The sequence below is a fragment of the Aotus nancymaae genome, unplaced genomic scaffold, assembly GCF_030222135.1.
Source record: "Aotus nancymaae isolate 86718 unplaced genomic scaffold, 86718_ANA_hifiasm-v0.15.2.pri h1tg000015l_0, whole genome shotgun sequence".
Lineage (NCBI taxonomy): Eukaryota > Metazoa > Chordata > Mammalia > Primates > Aotidae > Aotus > Aotus nancymaae.
This window is the reverse complement of record NW_026988426.1, coordinates 7,360,429-7,374,428: the sequence shown is the minus strand read 5'-3', so window position 1 is coordinate 7,374,428 and position 14,000 is coordinate 7,360,429. Positions and strand designations below refer to the sequence as shown.

At 45.6% G+C, this 14,000-nt stretch overlaps 1 protein-coding gene across 2 annotated transcripts in view; it reads left to right on the top strand.

Annotated features, from left to right (window-relative positions):
* The window catches only part of ADAM19 (ADAM metallopeptidase domain 19), a 99,833-nt gene that overhangs the window by 29,712 nt on the left and 56,121 nt on the right, over positions 1 to 14,000 (top strand). For both annotated transcript variants that reach the window (XM_064376486.1, XM_064376485.1), the window contains exons 4-5: positions 6,810 to 6,888; positions 13,750 to 13,826. In XM_064376486.1, coding sequence (XP_064232556.1) covers positions 6,810 to 6,888; positions 13,750 to 13,826 — 156 coding nt within the window. The remainder of the gene's footprint in view (positions 1 to 6,809; positions 6,889 to 13,749; positions 13,827 to 14,000) is intronic.

Genomic DNA, 14,000 nt, shown 5'->3' with positions numbered 1-14,000 from the left:
AGAAGGTGGCATCGATGCTGGGCAGGCTCCAACAGTAGGTATCCACTATGATCTAGGAGGGCTTTCCAAGTTCTGACATCCTTGACTCATGCTTTGGGTGTGGCATGTGCATTAGTATGCTAAGAAACATTGGGCAAGTTTATGAAAGTTTTTAATCAGAGGCTAAAAAGGGCTAAGCACCTACATTTAGCAGGCTGGTTTGTGGTCCTCACCTACCTGTGTTATGTTTGTTTGTTTGTTTCAGGGAGTAGTCCACTTATTCTCTTCTTTCTAAGCATATTCTCACAGCTCCAATGATCTCAGAGGGTCCCTCTCTTCATTTCCCCTGTGTCTTATCTACACCGTTTTTCTTTATGATATGGCTGCTTCCTCATACCCTCTTGCCTTGGCCCTTCCCTGTAGGTTTTTCTGTGGTATTGGCTAATCTGATAAACGCTGTGGTTGTTTACCAAAAACCGGTTGCTAGAGAAGTTGCTCCTACTCACCATGTTCGCTTTTAAATTTTTCTCGGAAATACTAAAGGTAGCACCTCGTTTCCCCGAACTGCTCTTATCTAATTCCAATAAATACACATAATGGGCTGTTCAGGACACTGGAAAACAAACTTGTGAATTCTTCTTGGGTGACCCATTTTGAGGGCCCCTCAGGTCCCTGCCAGTTGAGTTGCCTGATCCCAAGAAGTCAGCTCTATTTGTGCAGAGAGGTTACCCATCTTCATAGAGGCAGCCGAGCAGGAGGCATGAAGAGGATTAAATAAAGACTCAGTGGTGCTCATCCAAACATCCTTTGGTATATAACGTGAAAAGCAAAACACAGGAACAGAAACTGGTCGGAAGGGGGCCAGGTCTTGCGGGAACTGGGAGAAGATGTCATGGGAAGTGGTTGGTGACAGGGAGTGTTGACTTAACACATTGTTTGGAAACTTCCTTAATAGGAGGTTAAAGAAAACATACTGAGTAGTGTTGGCCTTTTGCGAGGCTTCTGCATGGCACCATTTTGCCTTCGGAGTGATGCTTCCAAAGCTGGTCCTCTGGCAATGATGGCGCTTATTCATGGGAGCCCCTGGATAGGAGGAGGTCCCAGTTTTTTACACTAGGAACAACCTTCAAAGTTTCCCCTTCCTTGGCCTTTCTGTTCCCTCCTTTTTGAGGACTGGACTCATCAGTCCCTTATTTGGCTTTGGGGCCATGCCTTTGGCACGCTGGTTTGTTTCCATTCCTTTGGAGTCAGAGGTGGAGTGAGTACTGAGGCAGAAATCTTGATTCTGAAGCAGCTCTGGCTGTCTCTTCCCTGCTTTTCCTTCAGCATCTTAGAAAACAAAACAATACTCACTGAATTTTTTTTTATCCCAAATATAGACTAGCACAGGCCGTGACAGCAGAATAGCACTCTACTTTTCAGAGGCACTTTCCAGTGCCTGTCTGTCCTGGGCATTGCTATTTCTGTTAGACAGAAAGGGAAACTGAGGCTGAGTAGTTTGTGATTTGCACTGTATCACCTATATAGTTAAAAACGTTGTCAGTTTACAAACATACTCAAAAGCAGAGAGACTAGCATTACAAACCTCAGACGCCCATTACCTAGATTTAACAATGATCAAGATTTTGCCAAGTGTGTATATAGCTAGTGTTGGAGAAAATGATAGCAACATGTAAAGCACAAATACTTTCTACTTTACAAGTAATTCTTTCACATTTGTTCATTTTATCTAACAAATAGTCATATCATCTTCCTGTATGCCAGGCACTATTCTAACATCTTACAGGAGTGCTATGAAGTAGATTTCATCATTCTCCTCATTTCATGATGAGAAAACATAGGCACAGAGAAGTTACTGACCAGCCTGAACTCACACGACTTATAAGAGCTAGGATTTGAATGTATTTTCTCATTTGATCCTCAGCATTGCTATGATACTGATGATGATTATTAGTTTGTTCATTTTGCAGTCTAGAAAATGGAGGGGGATTATGTGGCTCACGTGAAAACAATTTTTAAACAAATGCATAGTGAGCACTTCTCCAAGTTTTATTTATCTGATTAATGGGGAAACCAGCAAGATGATAAAACTGGTTTAAAATTGGATAAGGGAAACTAAGACATATTTGTGTGGGGGTGTGTGTATTTAATAGTGAAAAAAGGAACGCCGAGATAAGATTGCTAAATTAGATACAAAACTAGTTAATATCCTAGGGGCTGTGAAACTATAACCTTTGAGGTTATTTTTTCTACTAATTGGAAATATTTGCATTTCTCTTGTATCTTATTAAGTTTTTACAAGTTAACATCTGATTTTACAGAGTGGAACAAGGGCTGCCATAATTAATTGTAAGCAGTACATCTTTCAAAGCCACATTCTTCCCATAAAGTCCAGAGAACCGTAGACAGGCTATTCAGGAGGCTGAGGTAGGGGAACTGCTTGATTCCTGGGAGGCAGAGGTTGCAGTGAGCCGAGATCATGCCACTGCACTCAAGCCTGATGACAGAGCAAAAATCCATCTAAAAAAAAAAAATTAAAATACAGATTTGTTAATTCTACCCTAGAGAAGGGAGGGGATTTTGTATTTTTTAACAGTCTTTCTGGGTGTTGTGCAGTTGCTGTGCTAAGTCGCGTGGTGAGGACATTGTTACTAACACAGACAGGATGAAGACCCTCCTGGTGAAATAAGAGACAACAGCAGATCAGGACCTCCCAAGGCATCAGGGTATAAATGCATGGAGACTCTTGGAAGAATTAGATAGAGAAAGATCCAGGGAAAGGAGGTGTCAGCAAAAATCGCTACTTATATGAGCAGAGTGTTCCTCGCCTATGCTGAGCTTGTCTGCAGAAGGGTATTTTTCAAGGTAATTTGGAAATCGTTATCACTTTATCTTCACTGGTTTGCTTATCTGAAGCAGGAGGAAGACAGTTTGAGCTCGCAGAAGATGCTTTGCAAATTCATTTTCGTGTCACTGCTCCTTCCTCTCTGGAGGGTGTTTTAGCATAGAGAGGCATTTGAAATTTGTCTGACGATAAATAGAACTTAAAGGGATTGTCCTGAGTTTGAAGCTTCCGAGCCTTAGGTGCGATGGGTCTGAGCTGCTTTCAGGCTGCAGCGTACTCTCAGGGCCTGGCTGCTTGTACTGGTTCCAGTTCTTCTTTCTTAGAGAGTGACCTGATGTTTTATGTCCAGTATTTGGGGGTAGCTTATTTTCCTAGGTGGGAGTCTGAAGACACAGATTTTGCTCAGGGACTTTGGGATCTAAATGACCTGGATTTTGCTCAATTCTAGTGCTGGCTACTGTTACATTGGTGCCGAGACGTGGCAGAGTGTCCTACTGATTTCTGCCTGTCTGTGGGCTCCTAAGCATGCAGCAGACAGAGCAGGAGGCAGCGGGGTACAACAGAAATCACTTTTCTATTAAAGCTAGAAAGAAGGAGTGGGCGGAGTGGGAAATCTCGCACAGTCCTTTGTCTTCCTGGATGCACATCACTCACAAGTCGTTTCCTGAAAATCCGAATGCAATCCAGTGGTGAGAGACGGCTTCCTGCCGGTCTGCTGAGCCAGCCCCTTGTCAGGGAGGAGATGAGAACAAGATGTGGTCAGAGAATGGGGCAGCTGGGCGGAGCCAGGCTGCTCAGTGGCCATGTGCCCTCCTCTCTGTGGGATAGCAGCATCCTTTGGTCCTAAGAGCAGCACCTGGACACATGGGCATATATAGACCTGACCTGGGGGAGTTGCAGAGTTGTTCAGACAGATGGCTGGACCCCAACCCTACAGTTTCTATCTGATTCATGAGTCTGGGTGGAGCCCGACAATTTGCATTTTTAACTAGTTTCTAGATGATGCTGATACTGCTGCTTCAGAAAGGGTGATTAGGTAGAAGAGGAAAGCGGATTGTTTTATGTAGATTCAGAGACCAGAATGAAGGCCTGTGGGTGCCAGGGACAGAGGAATAGTTTTTCATCTAGTGTAAAAATTTTAACTACTATATGTAGTCAGAAATGGAGTGGACAGTCTCAGGAGCTCCCTGTCCCTGGAGGTGTCCAGTGGCAAATGGCTATCTGGCAGATTGCTGCACTAGATAGAAGGTTCATTCATTTGTTTGCGAGTTTATTCACTTCATCCACTCATTCACTCATTCACACGTACTGCCTGCCTGCTAGGTGCTGGGGGCTGGGGAGAAGCCTTCAAAGACACCAAGGTCCCTGTTTTGGAGAGCTTACAGTGTAGTTGGGGTTTGACTATATAATTTGTAGGGTTCCTTTCAGTGCCGAGGCTCGGAGAGTCCTATAATGATGGGGTAATGTCCCTGGATGAATGATTTTTTTTCTCCCTTGCTAAGACTCAGAAGAGGCTGAGAATGTTTTTACCAGGAGTGCATTTTCTGTGGGAAAATTCACATCTCCCCACTGGCACCATTAAACTCTGAACTCCTGACCAGCTGTACCTGGCGCCATCTGTGAAAGCAGACCCAGGAAATGGGCTGTAGGAATGAGCAAACTGCATTTTACCACTTCTCTTAAGTGATGTACTGGAGAGATCATGGCCGGGGTAAGTTAGAGAGAAGAAACCGCTGAATTCCATCTGTTTTCCCGGATTCTTCTGTCATAATGCCTGTTGAAAGCAATAATGGTTGTCACTAACTTTTACCCAGCTCCGCTTTGTGCCAAGCATAGCATTAAGCCTGCTACATTTATTGTGTCATTTGATCCTCATGACAGCCCTATCAGATGAGCGTATTGTTCTCATTTTTGCATAGGAGGAAACAAAGGTTCAGAAATGTGCATTTAGTTGTTCACGGCTGTAGAGACAGTACATGTCAGAGCTGGAATCAAAACTTCAGTTTTCCAGTGTCCAGACCATGCTCTAAGCTCTTAGTACACTGAACTACTATCCATCTATTCATTCAGTAATTAGTTAAGAGGGTTTTTCACTGAACAAATGTTAAGCACTGGCATAAACCAGTGAGTAAAACTGCTTGGCCACTCCCCTCATGAGGCTTACAGTTCTTCTCACTCAGACAAATGGGTGACTCCTCCCTTGACTCTTGGGCTAGTCAGATGCTAAGGAGAAAGAGAAAGGACTGGGAGACAGATTCTTGCAAGTTAGCCACTGATCCTAAGTCTCTGTGTGAATGAGAATTGCTCTTCACCAAGCTGGGGTTTGTGCTTTGCTTCATTTTTACATTTTCCTGTTGGGCTTCTTTTCTTGTCCAGGGCAAGATGTGGAAGGCCTTAATGCAGTACAGGAGACAGTTCTTGTGGCATTTGCCTTCTGATCATACACTGGGGTTGGAGGGAGGTTGGAGAGGTCCCGGAACTCAGAGCGGGAAGTGACTCTAGAGGGATTTTAAAGACCCTCTACAATGACCTTTTCTTGCTGGGAAATGTCACCTCTTTCAAAACCTGACTTATCCCTGAAGATTTCTTTGGCTGTCTGTGCTGGCCTCAGCCTACATTTTCTGCTTTTTAAGAACTGTTTTAAATTAGATTTTCAGTTTTCAAAACACCTCTCTGATAATTAATTTAAAAGTCAACCAACTTCAGAAATATGCAACTTATATTGTGAACATCTTCTGCAACCCCTAAGATAATCACCACCAACAACGGGCACTTGTTTCTCCAATTGTTTTTGTGTTTTGTTTTGAGATGGAGTCTTACTCTTGTCGCCCAGCCTAGAGTCCAGTGACATGATCTCGGCTCACTGCAACCTCCACCCCCCAGGTTCAAGTGATTATCCTGCCTCAGCCTCTCGAGTAGCTGGCTGGGATTACGGGCACCCACCACCACACCCAGCTAATTTTTGTATTTTTAGTAGAGACATGGTTTCACCATATTGACCAGGCTGGTCTTGAACTCCTGATCTCAGGCAATCTGCCTGCTTCAGCCTCTCAAAGTGCTGGGATTACAGGTGTGAGCCACTGCGCCTGGCCGACCTTGACTTTCTGTAGATCAATCCTGCCTTAATGTGGCTGAACTATTAATAGTCGAAACATCCATTTGGCTCTTACATTATTCTTTTAACTTTTAGAGAAAAATCTAAGAACATTTCTTGGAGTTGCCTTGCCTTTGGTAAGGGATTCTTAACCTCTATTGCAAAGGGTCTGTTGCAAGAAAGAAACCAATGTCCAAGTTTAGAAAAGAAAAAAAGGAATTTATTGAAAAGGTAACATATAGAATTACCAGGTCTCAGGGAATCTGAACCGCTAGGTGTCAGAAACGGCAGTCAACAGCATCTTAGGGAACCCTTGTAGCAGGAACAGAGGAACAGATGTGTCACTTCCATCTGTTCAGACCTGGCAGCATCACTCCACTGGCTTCACTTGAAACACGGGTCACTCCCTGGCCAGGGCCAAGTAGGACACCTTGATTGACAATCTCACCAAAATATGCATCAGAGAAGAGGTATTCCCTTAATGAAAAATTGGTCTGCAGATACTAAAAGTTGGTAGATCCAGTGCTGGAAAAATCAACTAAGGTACACAATAGGGCTCATAGGCCCTGGGAAATTTTGCCTGTGTTTGCACGCATGTTTTCCAGGACCCAGACAAACATTAAATCATGGCTTTAGTTCTGTCAATTACATCTAGTTGGAGTGATGTTCCCACAGTGATGATAAATTATATTTAATTTACATTAAATATAAAATTAATAACAAACTTCTTCTGGTTTTCCTTTTTGCCCCTTAGCCCCTTGTGGCTGCCCATTTCTTTTGCATGGAGATGCTTGGGACAGTCCTACCGATTCAGTTAAAATCACTAGTTGTCATTGCTAGGAGATGGAATTCATCCACTTATGATATAATGTCTCTTTCTATTTTTTTCAGGCAACTTTTTGCTCCTTCCTACACAGAAACCCACTATACTTCAAGTGGCAACCCTCAAATCACCACACTGAAATTGGAGGTGAGTTCAGGTTCACAAGTGTCTATCCAGCAGCTGTCCTCTCCCCACACCACTCCTAGGGACAGAGGAGATGCCTGATGGAGTTGGTCCCTCCTCTGAAGGAGGTGTTTCCCCCAAGCTTAGAACAAGGGAGCAAACAAGAGAAGCAAAACACATATTTGATGTTTCATAGGTGCTCCTCCTCCTTTGCTGACTAAAATGGCTAAAGAAATATAGAATATTTTAGGGTAATTGCATCTGATTACAACTGATACAAATTATTGTAAAACATACATGTTCTTTGCTTTATGTTAATTACCTACATATTAACAAATGTTTTAGTGAAAGGAATGACTTACTCATAATCCTGTCTTCTCATCCAATTAGACATTTGATTATTCCTTTTTAAATGGATGCATAACATTTACAGAGTTGTAATAACTGTGCATACATTTTGTAGTCTGCTATTTCGATGTGATTTTTAAGTTATGAAGATTTTCTTAATTTGCTTCTGTCTTCATATTGGACATTTTTTCCCTCAAAGTTGTTTTTGAGTAGGGATGTTTACACAACGTCAACGATCTTTCATTTAGAAAATGGTCTTTCAGATCATCACATGTCAGTTTGCTTTGCCACACTCCACTGGTAGACATTTTAGGTAATGAATCATACACACTTCATGGTGGCTAGCTCTTCTTACAGGGATGCCTATTGGAATTTTAGGCTCAGAACATTGATTTTCAACCAGGAGAACCAATGGTGTTCCCCGACCCCAGGGGACACTTGGCAATGTTTGGAGGCAGTTTTGATTGATTGCCGTGACTGGCAGAGAGGATCTACTGGCATCTGTATTATACAATGCATAAGACAGACCCACCACCCCCCAAACAACAGAATTATCCAGCCCCAAATATCCATAGTTCCCAAGTTGAGAAACCCTGGATTCTAATGACCATTCTCAAAATCTGGGCTGGTGAGATAGGGTGAAGAAGGGAAGACGCACGCTGGCAGGAGCAGCGGTGGCCTTTGCCTTTGGGGCAGGACATAATGGACTGTTGAGGCACACAGACTGGGAGGTGTGGTGTGGAGAACAGCAGAAGTCCCTCTGCCTCAGGACGCCTCCAGCAGCTTCCCATGGAACCTGAGTATTCTACCGGGCCCATTCTTTAAAATATCCCTGCTGGAGTGCAAGTGTCCAGCAAGATAAACACTAGCCACTCAGTCATTAACAGCTCAGATTGGTTCGCCAGATTACCCCTGGGTGGGGAAAGAGATACAGGACAGGCAAGTCTCACTCTGTCACCCAGGCTGGAGTGCAGTGGCTCGATCTCGGCTTACTGCAATCTCCGCATCCCAGGTTCAGCCGATTCTTCTGCCTCATCCTCCCCAGTAGCTGGGATTACAGGCACCTGCCACCATACCTGGGTAATTTTTGTGTTTTTAGTATAGATGGGGTTTCACCATGTTGGCCAAGCTGGTCTCGAACTCCTTACCTAAGGTGATCTGCCCGCCTCTGCTTCCCAAAGTGCTGGGATTACAGGTGTGAGCCACTGTGCCTGGCCACAGTTTTTGATAGATCTGAGAGATCTGAAGCATAGTAACCGGGTAGCTCAGGGGCTGTGTTATATGGCTGGCTGTGAAGACCAGCACTGCCTTTTTCACCAAGACTTTCCTGGATGGGGAAAGAGTTGGTAGTGTGGCCAGTGCCTGCAGCAAAGCTGGGCTGTGTCTTCTCATACCCAGGGAGGCTGTCCAGCTGTGACTTCATATTCTTCAATGCCCCTTGGTCAAAGCTTTTCCTCTCTTCTTGAGACCTCTGTTCTCTGCCTCCAGGAGCAGAGTGGGATGGGGGAACAGGCATGCCTAGAAGGCCTTTAGCCATGACAGCCTCCTTCAAACACCCTCCTCTGAGTTTGGATCCTGCCACTCTGTACCCACAGCTCAAGAATGGGTCTCAGTCCACAAATTTGCCATGAGCTCATGCTTTCTGCTGTGAAAGTCCCCTCTGGGTGGCCTCATCAGGCTGAGAAGCTGAGGAATGCAATGACTTCATGACTGGTCCTTCCTTGTTCTTTGTGCTCTCAGCTTGTGCATTAGGCAGAGATGTTGTAAGGGCCTTTCAGAAACAGAGAATTGGAAGAGAACCCCCCTCATCCCCAGAATCCCCTCCTTCCAGAAGGTCTCGTTGACTGAAGCACATCCTAGCTGAACCATGGGAGGACAACTTATTGTTTTCTTACATCCCTTGCTACTAGACTCTTGCAAAGCTCCCACCCAGGCCCGTGGGGTTCTCCGTCAGACTTCTCATTTGGGAGCTGAGATCTCAATGAAAAATGGGAATGGAGTAAACCACTCAGCTGCCCCTGACCCAAATGTTGAGGACTGCACTCTACTACCAAACTTGGCCTGGGGTAGCTGGAGTTCTGGGAACCTTTTCAAGACTCATCAGCCAGGCCTTTAGGCTACAGACCCATCTAGGTCAGGTGGCTGGGGGATGGGTCTGTGAATATGTTCTAACAGAAAGCTACAGGGTTTGCAATCTGAAGCCAGGGTTATCATCTTGGCTTTAACTAGTTATAGGACCTTAAACAACCCCCTCCCCTTGACCACACTAGTGTTGTTTTCTCCTTTGTAAACTGGATATGCTGATATCTGACTCTCAGGGCTGTGGAAGGGTAAGATGAATCACTGATTTTTAGAGGAATTCCTAAACATCTCTTCCAACCCCATATTTTATAGATGAGGCAGTTGAGAGGAGAAGAGGAAAAGTAATTTGCCCAAGTTCAAATAACCAGTAAGTGGCAAGGCGTAGGCTAAAACTTGTCTCCTTTGTTGCTAGAGAAGCTTGGGATAAGAACTCTGACAAACCAAGTTCCTCCTTTGCTACTACTTGGAGAGGCAGAGGATGGAGCTTAGGGACAAGCTGCTCGGGTTGCAGCCTCCACTTTGCTGTGTCACCTTGTGAATGACTCAGAACCTCTCTTTCAATTTCCTCCCTTTAAGACATGGCAATAATAATATCTACCTCATAAGACTGGTCAGAATCAAAGGAAAAAATCTGTCTAAGTTGTTCACCAAGCAGTAAGAGCTGGGTAGATGTTAGCTCTTTTATTTTAGACGTAGGGCCTGGCTCTGTCCCCAAGGCTGGAGTACAGTGATGCGATCATACTTCACTGCAGCCTCGAACTCCTGGCTTTAAGTGATCCTCTTGCCTTGGCCTCCCAAAGCATTGGGATTATAGGCATAAGCCGCCATACCTGGTTAGATGTTAGCTCTTATTGTTTGTCTTTTTTTTTTCTTTTTCTTTTTTTTTTTTTTTGAGCCAGTCTCACTCTGTCGCCCACACTGGAGTGCAGTAACGTGATCTCAACTCATTGTAACTTTTGCCTCCCAGATTCAAGCGATCCTCCTGCCTCAGCCTCCCAAGTAGCTAGGATTACAGGCACTCACCACCACCACTCACCACCACACCCACCTAATTTTTGTATTTTTAGCAGAGATAGGGGTTTCACCATGTTGGCCAGGCAGGTCTCAAAACTCCTGGCCTCAAGTGATTTGCCTGCCTCAGCCTCGCAAAGTGCTGGGGTTACAGGTGTGAACCACCACACCTGACCTCTTATTGTTATTAATAGTAAGTTATAGGTGTCATCGTCACATGAGATAGTGTATGTGAGAGCTCTGTAAATTGTAAAGCATGTTACAGAAGTCAGGTGCTCAATTTTTAAGAGTACTACGGCTATGAACACTCTTAGCATCCATTCAAAGATAGGAAGAGGTACAGGGATTCTTCACAGCCATTTCTGGGTTTCTGGGTTTCAGTTCTTTCTCTCTCGTTTTTTTTTTTCTTTTCTTTTTTTTTTTAGATGCAGTCTCACTCTGTCACAGTGGTGTGATCTCAGCTTACTGCAACCTCTGCCTCCTGGGTTCAAGCAATTCTTCTGCTTCAGCCTCCCAAGTAGCTGGGATTACAGGCGTGCACCATCGTGCCCAGCTAATTTTTTGCATTTTTAGTAGAGGCGGGGTTTCACCATGTTGGTCAGGATGGTCTCAGTCTCTTGACCTTGTGATCCATCTGCCTCGGCTTCCCAAAGTCCTGGGGTTATAGGTGTGAGCCACCGCGCCTGGCCTCTGTTCTTTCTATTAACCAGCTTTTTGAAACTGTAGCTGATAAACATTTCTGAATTCCTTGATTCTCTGTCATTGCAGCTTCTCTGAGCCCCATTTAACCCACACAGGCCCAGCCCCTTTTCTTCCCATGAATAATCCTGTGCTATGGGGTTTGTGGCTTCCCTGTTGAGTTCTAAGGACCAGGTTCAGGACTTGAGTGTTCATGAGGGGCCGCCAAAATCCCAGATCCCAGGGACAGGTAGAGAAGCCACATGACAGGCTGGCATTTGAAAGCAGTTGGAATCCTGGCCAGAAGGAGGGTTTTGCCTGCCACAGCTTCTTTCATAATCATAGCACAGTGGCTTTCCTTTGTGCCCCTCTCAAGGGTGGCATCTGACTTGTTTAAAGTCTAGAAGAGTTTGATGCAAAGATAGGGGTTGACTGTCCCTCCTCTTGACTGCTTGAGTTTGAATGGGCAGAGGAGCCACATCGCTGGCCGATGGATTGCCTGCAGATGAAAGGTTTGCACCTGTGGTCTGGAGAACGAGGCCTCATTGAGTGTCAGCTTGGCCTGTATCCTTTTATCTGGCTGCATGACTGGCTGGATAGGATGGAGCGATGGCGCAGCTAGGGCTGTGGATTCAGCCTCTTGGAGGGCTTCCAGGTCCCTTGAGGCCGTATTCTTGGTTAAAGGAGAATTGCATGATTATATGGTTGCCGATGTGATGTTTATTGCGTGCCACTCTGGGCCAGGTACTCTACTAGCTCCCTTACATACAATATTCTCACCACCACTCTGGGAGGTAGAGGCTAAAGACCCTGAAGGTCAGAGAGAGGTCGTACAACTGCTTATGCTTGGATTTAAATCTGGCCTGGCTATGCCAAAATACTTGAATTTAATTATTTGTCTATACTCAGGCTGAGAGCTGGGAGGGAGGTGGAGCCAGACAATACAGACACACGGGGTAGCTGAGGATTGGGTCACATCCCTGTCTGGTGGGGACAAAGAAGCAACGGCAAGCAGCATGGTCCTGAGATGGGGGAAAAGAGAAAGCTTCTGTGTCTGCAACCGTGTGGTTTACATCTGTCCCTCTTGAAATCTTTTCAGAACCCGCTCTCCCCTGAGGGTTTTACCTTCTCTTTGTTCTGCCCAGTGCATCTCTCTTGACCTATTTGGGAGGAAGCCTCTAGGAATGTGTCTCTTGTTGTTACTCCTCAATTTGTTGGAGACGGTCCTGATTTCATGCCCGTCTACCTGGTTTAGCACTTTAGCATGTTCGGCAGTGCGTATTTGCTTCCTAAGCTCTATGGTTACCTGACTTATAAAACACTCTGCCACCACCTGAAATGTTTATTTCAGACCCCTCCTTTTGGTTTGTAATTACATCTGTTTGGATTTCTCATTAATGACTGCCTCTCACAAGACCATAAGCCCCGCGAAGGCTGAAGCTGTGACTCTGTTTGCTCATTATGGTGTCTCCCGGGGCTAGCCCGGGCCTGGCGTGGTGTAGTGCTCACAGCTGTTTGTAGTGATGGAGGATTTCTGACAGCTGTGAGACGCCGTGGCTGGAGCGCAGCAGCAGGCCTCAGGGGCACAGGTGCCAAATCAAGTGTGATCCGGGTGGAAGAGCTGCAAGAGCTGTGGAAGAGAAGGGAGGGTTGTAACAAAGCACCATAAACTTAAGGGTTTAAAACAATGGAATTTTACTTTCTCACAGTCCTGGAGGCTAGAAGTCCAAGCTCACGGTGTTGGCAGGGCGTACTCCCTCCAAGCCTCTGGGGAGAATCCTTCTGCGCTCCTCTAGCTTCTGGTGGCTTCTGGCTATGCTTAGCGTTCCTTGGCTTGCAGCTTCATCACCCCAGTCTCTGCCTCCATCTGTAAATGGCCTTCGTCTCTTACTGTGTGTGTCTCCGTGTCCTTCCCTCTTCTTAGAAGGACAGAAATCTCTGGATTTAGGACCTTCTCTAATTCAGCATGACATCATTTTGTTTTTGTTTTGTTTTTTCCTTTTCCTTGAGAGACTCTCACTCTGTCGCCCAGGCTGGAGTGCAGTGGTGCCATCTCGGCTCACCGCAACCTTCACTTCTCAGACTCAAGCGGTTCTCCTGCCTCAGCCTCCCGAGTAGCTGGGATTACAGGTGTGCACCACCATGCCCTGCTAATTTTTGTATTTTTAGTAGAGATCGGGTTTCACCATGTTGGCCAGGCTGATCTTGAACTCCTGACCTCAAGTGGTCCATCTGCCTCAGCCTCCCAAACAGCTGAGATTACAGGTGTGAGCCACTGCACCTGGCTCAGCATGACATTATCTTAATTTAATTACATCTACAAGACCCTATTTCCAAATAAAATCACATTCTGAAGTGGATGTGAATTTTAGGGGGATTCTATTCAACTCACTGCAGGGGGTTGCAAAGATAACGTCGCTGGGGAGGCAGATTCTTTCAGGAATCAGTGTTTTCTGTGGCCAACATCACGCCATGGAAAGAGGTCTGCGCTAGGAAAATTCTGGATTTCCCAACCAGCAGGGAAACCTTGGGAAAATCTCTTTGCTCCTTTGAGCCTCAGCTTTTCATCTGCTCATGGAGATAAGGGCATCTGCCCTGCCCCATCAAATGAAATGGTGGCTTGGAGAGCTCGTTGCAGGTTGTAAGGTGCTATAAGGTTGGGTAGGTATATAGTAAGCCATGCATCACCAATCACTGTCCTGAGACATTAATGTTGCCATGCTTATCAGTGTTCTTTGGGCTGACCACCTCCTTTCTCCTTGGTAGGATCACTGTTTTTACCACGGCACGGTGAGGGAGACAGAACTGTCCAGCGTCACGCTCAGCACCTGCCGGGGAATTAGGTAAGAGACCCTGAGGCTGCAGGTGGCACCTGGCACTCTCCCCAGGAATGGAAGTTTCAAGACAAACAGACAAGGCTAAGGCAAGGACCTTGGGAAGGAGTCCATTGAGAATGTGTGCAAGCTACCCCAGAGAGGGGCTGAGCCTGGGAGGACGAGGGGCAAGGGAAAGCCTAG